General features: G+C 43.7%; 1 protein-coding gene across 1 annotated transcript in view; it reads right to left on the bottom strand.

Moving 5' to 3' along the window:
* LOC139695137 (dehydrogenase/reductase SDR family member 11-like) overlaps nucleotides 1–12,763 on the bottom strand; it is a 46,334-nt gene that overhangs the window by 13,553 nt on the left and 20,018 nt on the right. Inside the window, exons 2-3 of the mRNA XM_071593783.1 lie at nucleotides 8,932–9,100; nucleotides 5,069–5,198 (exon numbers count right to left, since the gene is read on the bottom strand). Coding sequence (XP_071449884.1) covers nucleotides 5,069–5,198; nucleotides 8,932–9,100 — 299 coding nt within the window. The remainder of the gene's footprint in view (nucleotides 1–5,068; nucleotides 5,199–8,931; nucleotides 9,101–12,763) is intronic.

The raw sequence follows: 12,763 nt of genomic DNA on the forward strand, positions 1-12,763 counted from the left end.
ACAGTGGAAAGATACTTTGTATTCTTAATTTTATTAAAATGAATTTCCACAAGGTTGAGCCGGGAACAATTGAATATTATTCAAGACATTTTACCATGGAGTGGAAAAGTTTAATCATTATATAATTATTTCTTTTGAGGTTCTTTAAGGGTAAAGTGTGTTCTTATTTTGCTTGAATGAAACTATCAGCTTGGCTGACATAAAGTTAACCCTTGCATATTTCCATAAATATTGTTCACACTTCTGGTTGAATAGGTATGGATGCCTTAATTATGTTGGTTCATAAGCATATTTTGTTTGACAAAAGCTTGAGATACATAGTTAAAGATGAAGGGGAGAGTTATCTCATCTAAGAAATCTATAAGATCATGATCAATAAAAAAATGGTCACCACGGTACACACTTTTCCAAGTTCTAAATGATGTTTAGCACTTTATTTTGCCTAATAAATAACTTTTATAACTGAGGTGTTAAGCTCCAGAATAAGACACCATATTTTAAATGAGTGAAGTTCAAAAATCCCATTTAAGATCAGAGAGAAGGGACCCCTGGTTGAACATCAAAGTTATCTTCAGTTGGCAGCATCCCTTGATGGAACTCACACAAAGTCAAGTAATAAACCCACATTGTTTGATTACCCTGCAATTAGCATTTGTTTCATCTGGACAAACCAAGTGATGCCCAAAAGATGGACAATTTAAGTGTGGTAATGAAACATTAAATGAAAGGAAAATTGCCTCAGGAAACTAATAGGGAAACTTGATGAACAGGCCGGCGAATCTGCACCTTGGTTGGAGTGGAAAATTAGTGATATAAAGATTGACCACATGAACGCTAATGTCGCTGAAAGTTCTGGATACCCTGCTGAGGTCTTCACTGCAGAAATCATTCATGAGATCCATGTATGGCGATAAATACGGATGTGGTGGTCACATGTCTAGGGTATTGGACTACTGACTTGCGGGCTTGGGTTTGATTCCTGGGTATGCCTCAGGGCACCATCAGATTCACCCAAAGCTGTATTTGCTCACAAGAACACCCACGCTAGAGATAAATATTCCTTTAGATGTAAAAACTTTGCTTCAGGCTGAGTCTGTCAAATTTCTTAGAATTCATTTCAAAAGTCAACTTCATTTGGATTCTCAAATGGACATTCTTCTGAATGAACTCATGGTGTTTTTTATTCAAACTATTTGTTTCGCATTTTCAGACAATGAATGCGCTCTTCTCAATCTATTAAGTTCTTCATGACTCACACAGTGTACCTACTATGCATATACAGTTCTGGGGTTCTTTCCCTCAAGCTGTTTCTGGGTTTTAACTACTAAAGACAATTTTACACTTGATAGCCAACATCAGGTATGATGCCCCAAGTCCTCCCCTTTTTGGGAAGTTCCATTTGTTGCCTCTTCCATGTATGTAACAGTAACTTGTCGATAAAAAAGAATTCAACCCTATTTCTGCCACTACTGATGCACATAAGTATAGCACTCATATGATTCATATCTAGCATATGTTTTATGTACATCACGTACCAAACCGACCTTTGGGTTGATTACTGTGTTTATGGTTTCTTTTACATACCAACTGTTCTCATCTAGGGCTCCATAGCACGGGTCTCATTTTGTACAACAAACTGCCAGTTGATTTTAAAACCTCAACGTGCCTTACATCCTCCAAGTGTTAGCTGAAATGCCTTTCGCTGAAAAGAATTCTCTGTAGCACCGGTGAATACCTTTCTTGTTGCCAATGTTGATCATTCCCACCAGACTTGCTCTATACTAAACATGCAATTTTTCTTTTGTATTGTATCTGGTCCTCGGACAAATAAATTATTATTGTTATGACATCAATGTGGAGCTATGGTAGGGTGTTGCTAGCAGCACTACCTAGGGAAAGATTTAAAAAAAAATGACACGAGGCAAAACTGAGGAATGTTTCGAGACAGCTGGGGGTTTGAGGGAAGTGGCATTAGAAAGTGAATGATTCAATGGCATTACTTTATCCTACACCGATTCTTATGCCAGGACACCCTTGCGTACTTCCTTTCGTGCGATTAAAATTTTTTGATAATCGAACTAATGTGCGTGTAGAGGTGGCATGATTGCGATTTTGCAAGTACGGCTTGCAACGAAAGACCCCCTGCCACACACCCATGCGGTGGATAGCGGGGTATTGTGTAGATGTAGACTCCTGTCCATAGTACTCTGCTTAAGTTGTGGAGGTTTCATGCTTGAGAGGTAACTTTAAATTAGCAGCATGCATATTGGAGCCAAACGAGTAGATTAATGCTCTAGTTAGGAGTTGATCTATCACATCCCAAAGAGACTCCACCCACCTGTGTTCATCAGTTGTGTGGGGACTATCAAGAATGTAACTGACATGCTGACCAAGTGTGGCACAAGGGGGGTAGGGGGGCTAGAGCCACCATCTTCTGGGTGTCTAAAAGTCCCTACACTCAGTCCACGCATCCCGCTGTGGTGGTAGTGCGAGAGCGGTCTGTGGTTCATCTTCTACTTTGCACTCATTGCAAACTGGTAAAATGTGCACCTCTATAGAAAATCCGGCAGGTCATGAAGGGTAATCTGTGATTCAATTATTACTGGAAAAAACTAACATAAGCCAGCCAAGTCTATGGAGAGGAAATAATGAGTGAAGGTGGAGTGAGGCAGTAGTGGATTAAAATGGCCACAGCAACAATCTTCACAACGAGGACTGAAGTAGTGGTCAGTTTAATCGGTGTAGGGCGGCAGATTTCTTCAAAGACGGAATTGTAAAGCTGGTGTATCGTTATGATAAATGTCTCAATTTGAATGGCGACTATGTAGAAAAATAGTTTAAGAATGTGCCTTTCAAATGTGTAGAATAGAACTCTGTCCTGCCTCTGGGTTCATATTTTATTTCAAAACGTAAGTTACTTGCTGGACAGCTCTCGCAAATTACCCAACGTCTTCTCCCAGTATCATCACTAAGCTACACATCCGACGCTCCACCGTCCAAAATGTGATGAAAAATAGCGTCAAGAATACATCAGCATAAAAAATATTGACATTCTGTGTAGCTGATTGAATATGTACCACACAAAAATTTTGGGCGTTTTAAATCGGAAAGGATTTACCTAATGACGAGGTGAAAATTTTCGGTGTTATGCACCAAGTCCAACGACCTCACAGTGCGGATTGCCTGGCTTAAAGGATGACACAGTAAGCAATTGAAATTCTAAACTACTGCAGGTGGCGCTGGACGATACGGCGATTATTGCATCGCCACCATGTCGACGAATCATACAACGATGTGGATGGGATCGATGCATCGAGGGTCGACAATTATCGATGTTGCAGGAGTGCCCACCCTCTTCATTCCCTCACCCTCCCGTCTCCGTCAACCAATCCGCCACCTCCCCCATCCATTCTTCTCCACACCCACACACATTTCAGAAGTCTTCAGTCTGAACATCCTGCTTCAGTGGCCATGTTTCCGCGCCGCACGTGCCAAAGTTCACCCGCGCATCTCATCTTAACATTCTCGCTCGTCGACTCCAACCTGAACCAATTCTTCTGAATGCCTAGTCACATCACGCAATCCTTCTTATATCCCTACTACTTTGACCTTTCCGTACAAAACCCTTCATAGAAATGCAAACTGTTATACATGGTCCAGTTTTTGCTCTCCTGTTTTACATTTTTTCATTCGCTTTCCTCGAAAACCGTATATCATTGGTTTTGTTTACAATTATTCTCATCCCATACTGACTTTCCCGTGCGGTCAGCAATGATTACAACCCCTTTGGATGACTGAGTAATCAGAGCTTGGTCATCCTCCGACCTCATTGATATAATGATTTCCACAGCTTCTTTCCCTCGTGCCTCCCTCGCCATCACCTGCGACGAACATTGAAAATAACAGACTCTCCTGTCTCTTCTTAACACTTCACGTAGCGACTCTTCATCTCGGACATGAACAGTCTGAGACATGTCCAGATTGCGGATAAATCTCACATCCCTCCAATCTACTCATATATTCTTACACGTTGATTAATCTTATCAAATTCACTCTATGAAATACTTTCTCGAAATCAACGAAACAGAAGACAACAATCTTATTCTATGGTCCTTTCTATTAGCGACCTCATTACTGCTACAGCATTGTTTTGCAGTCCTCACATATGTACGGCTGCCCTTCCCTTTTCTAGCATAGGAACAAACACTGATCTGACGAACTCATCCTGAAGTTTCTCCCTCATTAATATCACAAATCAACTCATAAAAACTCTCCTTTTCAATTTACCTGACCCTTTATTAGTCCGCGGGGATCTAATCCATGCCTGCGGCCAAACTTGAATTCAATTCCCTTAAAGCTATTTCTTTCTCGTCATCGAGTAACCTTCGATCTAAGCATCTACTCCATATTTTCTTTCTAAGGAGACACTTGTTGGCCTGTTGTCTTCATAACCAAGCAACCCTTTGTATTCCCTCTCTCGTTAGCCTCTCCTGGCTCAATTTACAATTGTCCTGACTTCTCTTTGATTGCTCGGTTCGGCTCGGCTCCTTTCTAACTTTCTGACAGAGCTTTCACCGTCCACTATAGCACACCAATTTCATCTCTCCTTTGTAAACTTTCAATTTCCTAGCACTGCGTCTTCTACGTAACTGCTTTCGGCGCCTCTGTGAATATCCAACTCTCTATGCTTCCCCTACCTCACTCTTGAGTTCAAATGCTTCCTATTTGTGCGCTTCCATTACCTGTCTTATAAATGGATCTCGGCAGAAATCTACGATTTCCTTGTCCTTTTCTGATTTGCAGTACTCATAGTTTTGTTCCAGTAGCCATGGTAAATAGTACTGGACGTGGTTCCGAAGCGTAGTAGTAAATATCCAGCAATACCACCACTTGAAGTGCTTTTACCGGGTCCATCTAAAACATGCAACTGATCGCTAGACTGCTGAATATTTTGGATGGATCATTATTGATATTCATAATTACTATAAAGGACAACCCAAATGTGGCTTGATATCTTTTAAATATTCATTTCCACGGGCAATCGAAGCAAGGGGCGGCTCCGTCTTACCTCCCCACGAGCACCACGTGACCGTCGTTGACGCCCCTCTCCAGCATCCCGTTGATGGCCACCTTGGCGCAGTGCAGCGTCCCTGTCAGGTTCACGTCCAGCTGCGAGCGCCAATCCGACGGCTTCCCATCTGCGCAAACCGAGGAAAGAGCGGATTGATAAGCACGCGCCGGATCAACTTGGAGGCCACGCCGGTTCATATGCGCACACCGCGTAAAATATCCCATTTTAGCTCAACTTGAAGATGTTCCAGGCATTGGGTGGACTCAAACCCAAGTCGACACATTGACACAGAGCCAACGGTGGGGGGGATCGAGATGGTGTGGGGGCTAACGTACTGGCTTCCCACCCTGAGGGCGCGGGTTGAAATCCCGGCGGTGTTGAATATTTTTCAGAGGTATCTCGATCCCTACTTGAGGTGCTTTGTGGAGGGCACTTTGAGTGAGTATACCGTCCGTCGGATGGGACGTTAAGCTGCGGACCCCTTGGCGCCTTTCGTAAAGAGTAGGCTAATGCCGACGCCGGGTTTCTCTCCACCCTTCATCCTTTCCTGTCCATCCCCTATGGCGCAAATGACCTTAGCTGTCGGTCGCCTCCCCTAAAAACTACTACTACTGCCAACGGTGGGTGGCTGGTGCCCGCGAACAAAATTCCGCGATATCGTGAAGGTCTTTCTAAACTAATCTGAGTCAGTTTTCCAAGCATGCGTAGCTAAAACCTCCTCCTTTGACCTAGCAGTTAAGAGCTGAAGGGATTAGGCTCAGAGTAATAACATTACAAATTAGGCCTTAAACTCGAGAGGGGTTCATTTTGCATGTGTTTATTTTTCCGGCGCAAACGGCTTCAAAAACACACCAAACAGTGAAATGGCTTCCCTCCGACGGTATCACTCACGCAAAGAAAATCGGAAGAAAAACGAATCCTTGCTAGGGCCGGCTGCGGGCGGTCGGTCCTCTTTGGACGGGCGCTCATCCAATTAATTACGCGACGGGACGCAGGATGACCCCCAACGCTCCAACGGATGAAATTACTCGCAAAGGTCATTGCAAATTTTTACCAACGGAGAAACAACGTTTTTATGGCTACGACGACGAGGTTTTTTTGATCATCTGTGTATTTGAATTAAACCATCAAATTTCAGTTTTGGTCTCTGAATATAACCACGACTTCTTGCAACTGTGTATTTCCCTGCATTTGCGATGACCTTCCAGACATGGGTTTACCATTAGAGTTTCCGGGCGGAAATTCCTTCCCGTCTTTCAGGGGAAATGTTTTCTCGCTTTCCCGCCACCGAATCCCGAGAAAAGTTGGCCGGCAATTGTGAAAATATTTAAATATTCTCCCGTAAAAATTCTCTTTTGCAGCAAGAAATAATCAGGAGTGAAAAGAGGGAACTAGAAGTTATTTTGGACTGTTAAACACGCGGAAACACAATGGAGAAAATGATAGATTTTCAAAGATCATAAATCTGATTAAGACTGTTTCACGAGAGTTTGAAGCTCGATCACTTATGGCAAGAAGAGTATTATGAAATATTGAGAGGTATGTGGAATTGATTACAACCTGTAATATTAGCAGTTGAAAAGAGACCATAAACTTGATTGGCACTATTTTTGTAAAGGGGGGGGTAAAAACCAAGTTACAAGTAACGGGGTTATTCCATTCTCCTCTGAAGAGGCCTGCTTGGCAGGCGACTCACCTGGTGTCAGGTTTTCTCTAGGCCTACCCCCTAGACCTACTCCCGCTACTTATTTCCTTGTTTATCTTTGGTATTTCTGTGATTGATGGGTCCGTGGCATAAGAGGAATCCTTGTAAACCCTGAATGAGTGAGTGTGTGCGATTCACAAAGGTCTAAACACCCGAGTGATTGCCCATTTACGTAAGTCCTTTCTGTTTCGATTTGTTATTTCTGTGTTTGACGATTCAATAGCAAAGGAGAAATCCTTGTAAGCCCAGTAAGTGTGAGCACGTGTGATTCGCAAAGGTTCCTGTTTCTGAACACACCCGAGTGATTGAATGAATGAGCGAGAGCTTGTGTCCATCCGTTTATTTGTTTGTGTATGATTGACGGGTCCATGGCATAGGAGGTATCCTTGTAAACCCTGAACAAGTGAGTACAAGTGAGTACAAGGGTCTCTGTTTTTGAACACACCCGAGTGATAGAGTGAATGAGCGAAAGCGTGGACACATCCGTTTTATAATTTTGTATTCATCTGTGTGATTGACGGGTCACTGGCATAGGAGGGATACTTGTAAACCTTGGGTGTGTGTGTGAATGCGATTCACAAAGGTCTAATACATCCGAGTGATCGCGAACGTGAACCTGGGCCTTTCCTTTTTGGTTTTTATTGTTTTTTATTCCTGTGTGAGTACAACGGATCCCTAGCATAGGATATATCCTTGTAAACCCTGAGTGTGGGTGGGAATGCGATTCAGGAGAGTGACTGTTATCCCTTCACATACCCTCGTGATCGAGTGGTTGCAAAGTTGTTTTATTTTTTATTAATTTTGCCTTTATGTGTGTGATTGAGTATATGTGGGTAACTGTTTCCCCAACACACCCAAAGGACCTCTTGTGTGTTCCCCATCTTTCCCCTCACTTGTAACTTTGTTTTACCCCCTTTACAAACCTAGTACATTTAAAGTGTTCGGTCTCGGCTATCTCGTTTTCATTTCTTCACGACCGTAGGCACGTTCATTTTATATTTACATTAGCAGTAGAAGCCTTAAGCAATAGAGGAGCTAATATTCTTTTAAACGAAAGCATTATAAAGTTCCTGCTCGGTAATTTAGAAAAAAATAATTCTCCAATGAACCATAAGCTTTTAAAGGAAATAAAATTTGAATTTTTAAGCGTAGAAATGGAGATATTGTATCACTCACAAACTACTTGGGGAACGTTATTTGTCATGTGAAATGGAAGAGAATTAAATTTTTACCCCGTCCAGTAATAATAATATTGCACGATTGGCGAAGTCCTCAATGGAAAGACTTTTTGAAAGTACATTTACAGCAAATGTTCCACAAAAAGAAATAAAGGAAGTATTTAGAGAGAGCTCTGACATTAAATCAGTATCTGATCTGCAGTGTAAATAGACGAAAGCAATACCAGTCAATTAATACGTTGTTTGATGCATGTAAAACTCACTGAATACTATATGGTTTGGTCAAATATAGTTTGCATTAATTACGTTGTTTCTATTTTGAGAAACCTAGTCAAAATGCTATCATAGTGACTCCTTTTTAGCAATCTGGGCAAATGATGCACTAGTCATGAAATTCCCTTCGACGTCCATTTTCGAAATTTTACCTACTCAAGCTTTGCGTATAGGACCTGTGGCATATAGGATTGTCTAGACACCTCTGAAAGACTGCGCTGGCGGCCAGAAACCCAGCTGCCCCACCTTCCCTACGGCTTTCTATTTATTAAAATTTATAGTTACAGTCATTATTACAGAAGATAAAGGAAAATGAAATAAAAAAGCTTATTTCGGGAATTCTCGAGAATTGTCGGGATATCCCGTTCTCGATTCTTGAATGTTACAAAATCACGGTAATGTAGAAACCATATTTACTACATTCGACTCCCGATTTATTGCATGCAAATATTTCATCAGCTAGCTAAATAATGTGACCGTACTAGTAGAGTAGAAGCATTGCTACAGTAACTGGGTCCGAGGCACCTATGCAAAGGACTTAGGCCTACGTTTCCGATAACGATGCCTAGGACTATTACTCTAATTACTTGCCACGATGTGCCGATAAAGATACATTTTGCCCCAGATGCACCGATTAAGAGGATAATTGCCATGGCACTGACACCGTTTTCCACTGACGCTGGCCCTCGCAGGGGCCCACTCACCGAGGATGGTCCCGCCGATGGCTATCCCGGCGTTGGCGACGCACAGGTCCACTCCACCCAGCGTCGTCTTGGCCCACTCGAAGGCCGCTAGCACCTGCTCGTCGTTCGACACGTCCATCACGAAGGGGTGCAGTTCGCCCTTGGCACCAGACAACTGCTCCTTCAGCGCCTGTGGAGACCATCGAGAGGGGGCCGTCAGAGCAAAGGAAGGGCAAGGGTGGCCTTCCGACCGCCCGAGGAAACACCACGCGCCTGAAGGCGGCCAGCGATCACCACCTTCTGGACACACATTACCAAGACTCTCCACGCAATGCTCCCTCTCCCAAACGCGGTTTCCCGCCTGCTGGGACGTGTTAGGGAGGAGCAAGGGAGTGTCCCATGTAGGGTACATGTCCCAGGGGAAAATGTAGAAGGTGATGGGGTGGAGGGGGGATGAAAAAATGTTTGGAGCAGGGTAATTAATGAAGGATTGCTCTGATGTCTTGAGTTTCAGTGGAGGATCAGAGGGTGGGAGGGATGCTAAGATGGATACACTGTAGCATTTATCAAAGGGAGTGTTGTGTTCGGAGGCGTGTTTGGGGATAGGGAGCATATCAATTAAGGAAGAGTTTTTGCATGAGGCTCGGTGGTTATTGATTCTGATATTAAGGGGTGTGGTACACTGCCCAATATAATAGACAGGGCAAAGTTGGCACTTAAGAAGGTACACTACATTGCTAGATGTGCTAGTAGAGGAGGGAATTGGTGGGAGAGGGATGGGATTTTGGTTTTGAAAATAGAGCATGTTTTGCATCTAGGTTTATTGCATGGCGTGGGAGTGGTTTTGGGACGGGTTGGGGATTTAAGGGGTGGATTAGTTGATTTGAGGAGATCGGATAGGTTGGCGGGGCGTTTGAAAGTAACTTCACCCCCCATCACCTTCTACATTTTCCCCACCCTTCTAAAGCTGCCCCTCCAAACCTTCCCCTTCCATCCATCGCTCCAGCCCTCGTACTCCCTTCAGTTCTGTCCCTCTCTTCCTTGATAAAGGTGGCCACGACCACCGAAAATTCGAAAATATCGAGTCTCTTTTTTGTGTGTTTCTGTGTTTTTGTCTTTGTCCACCAGTGCTAAGTGTTATACATTATTATTCACGTCCGTGGGAATTTCAAAAAGTGTCCTTTATGTGTGTTCCTATCCCTTTTCCTTATGTCTGTTTCTATATAAATGAGTATTTGTTCGCCGTTTGGCGGGATTTCGTGTTTGAATGTGTATTAGGACAATGTGGCTCGTCTCTTCTTCTGGCTATGCGTGCCACGAAACGACTGTTCTTATCCTTTATGATGTTGTATGATTGCTATACTACTATCCTTTCCTCTTGAGTGTCTTGTCTATTTCTCCTTTTGTGGGCGAAACAGCTCCCTAACGCCATCTCTTGGCCAAAGAATCGGGGCACTTGCTTGTGTAAAGCATCGCAGATCTCAGTTTAAATTACGTTTCCTGGAGAGCTCAAGTGGCTAAGAGCCTCCGTCCGACAAGTGGAAAGATCCGGAGTTCAAATCCCGGTCTAGGATATATTTTTACTCTCGTGATCTGCTTGATTCCGCCTTCCCCACCTCTCCTGTGTTCGTCCTTTATGTGTGTTCCTATCCCTTTTCCTTATATCTGTTTCTATATATATATATATATATATATATATATATATATTATATATATATATATATATTATATATATATTATATATATATTATATATATATTATATATATATTATATATATACATGTATCTGTGTGTTATGCATACATACATATGCGATTACAGATATACGCCTAAATATGTACTTAATGCAAAATTTGGTATTTTTGATAGAATCAATGCATGTTGGTTTTAAGTTGAATAAATTCGGGTGCTTGGGTTCAATTTAGATATGATTCCCTCGGTGTGGCAGGACAGAACGAATACCTGGAATCTGTCCGTGACGGCGCCTCTCTCTCTTCCTCTCTTATTTTGCCTCGGTGAGATTAACAGAGGCCAACACAATTCCCTCGGTGTCGCACGGAAACTCGGATTTCCAATATCGTTCTAAAAGTCAGAAGCGCTATTAAAAGTGAGCGTAGATTTGAGGATTTCGGAACGTGAGTAGGATGGATGGTGGAAAACAATAACCGGCATGGGGGGGGAGAAGCGAGCAAATGAGGCAGGTGAGACATGGGGAGGAGGGGGAAGAAGGTAGGAGGGGGCGAAGATGAAGAACTGGTTGTCATTGCAATGCGTGTGCTTCGGAGGGAAGTGATATCGTGGCTGTGCGATGGCAGTCCTTGGTCCCCTTGCGGTGCATCGAATCGCACCTCAGACAAGTACATAGATTGTTGCTGATGCATACATGTTTAAGTAGATAGATCAGGGTTATACTACGCGTCAATAGATGTGCCTTGATTGATCATGAAACGCAGGTGTCGTGACCCCGAAACGCTTGTTTTCGCGTCGTTGCCATGGGCGACATGTTGGTTGAAAAGAAGGAGAGAAACTGAAAGACGATGATTGTTGCACACGTAAAATGGAATAATTTATTTTATCAACTATTTTTCAGAACTGAAGTAAGATACAGTAATTACCTTTTAATTAGGCATTATTTATTTTGAAATTACGGCACAGCTATCACACAAGGTTTGCATAAAATATATCGGCAACAACGTTTACCTGGTGTGTGCGTGAAGTGCTAAATTCAGACCGTCGGTCAAGTGTCCGCGTGATCGCAGATCGTGCATCGATCGATTGATAAGACAGTGACCAAGGGCGACCAAAGGAGCAGAGTCCAATGTCTGCTTGCGAAGACCTCCTGCAACGTCATCACAACGATTCCCCAACCCCAATACAGTCCTTACTTGGCACCAGCAGACTATTATTGCTATTCCCAAAAGCGAAATCCTCCTACAAAGAATACCATCATGGGATCTTGAGTGCCGTCAAAGAAGCTTGCGCGCACAGTACCCTTCAGGGCCTTCTGGAATCCGCCCACCAGGAGTCATGGAAAAGCCGCTCTGGCAAAAGTGTGTCGACGCTCAAGGGATATCCTAATTGAAGAATTTTGAAAGGCATTGTCGTGGCAATATAGGCAATAAATCTATTTTTCCGAAATTTTTCCGCATACTTTTTATACAAACTATACAAACATTTATGTATCATGCATTTATCCGGAACCGTATTACGCATGCGTGCATTGCGACCGTCATTTCTCTCTTTCCATGCCATGGCGACAGGGAGGGCCGCCCACGGCGAGGACTCGCCTCGCTGCGGAGTTGTTTTCCCTCTCGCCCTCTCAATCCTTCCACGCTCAAGATGGACGACGCCGGGCGCAGCCTCCTGCGGTCTCGGTCGAGTCGCCCCACCGAAGCAACCGCAAAGCCCTCGGACGGAAATTCGAGATAAAACAACGGAGTGACGAGGCGGAAAGGGGGGTGGGGGTGGCGGTTGAGGACTGTCGCAGCTAAACCCTGGCCGCCCTCCCCCGGGAGTGTCGATCCGGGGCCGGGAAGGGGCCAGCGTGGGGCCCTACATCATGCGGGCACTGCCGTGGACCAGGCTTGGCTTGCCAAAAATAAATAAACTCTCCCGCCGATGCCAAGAGTTGGAGGAAAATGCATCGGGCTCGCGTTCGCAGCAACAGCGGGATTATTATTATTATTAGGTAATCTACCAGTTGAGGTAGGTTTTTGGATGGACTAATTATATAATTTGTGACCCCTAGCAAAACACAACATCCTACTTTACATCAGGTCCCTCTTCATCTCTGAGTACTTTCTTTCTCCCTTCATCCCGGCCAACATCCCTATCCTCTTCCTTCCCTTTCCT

This window comes from Hetaerina americana, unplaced genomic scaffold (genome assembly GCF_022747635.1).
Source record: "Hetaerina americana unplaced genomic scaffold, ioHetAmer1.1.p SCAF_6, whole genome shotgun sequence".
NCBI lineage: Eukaryota > Metazoa > Arthropoda > Insecta > Odonata > Calopterygidae > Hetaerina > Hetaerina americana.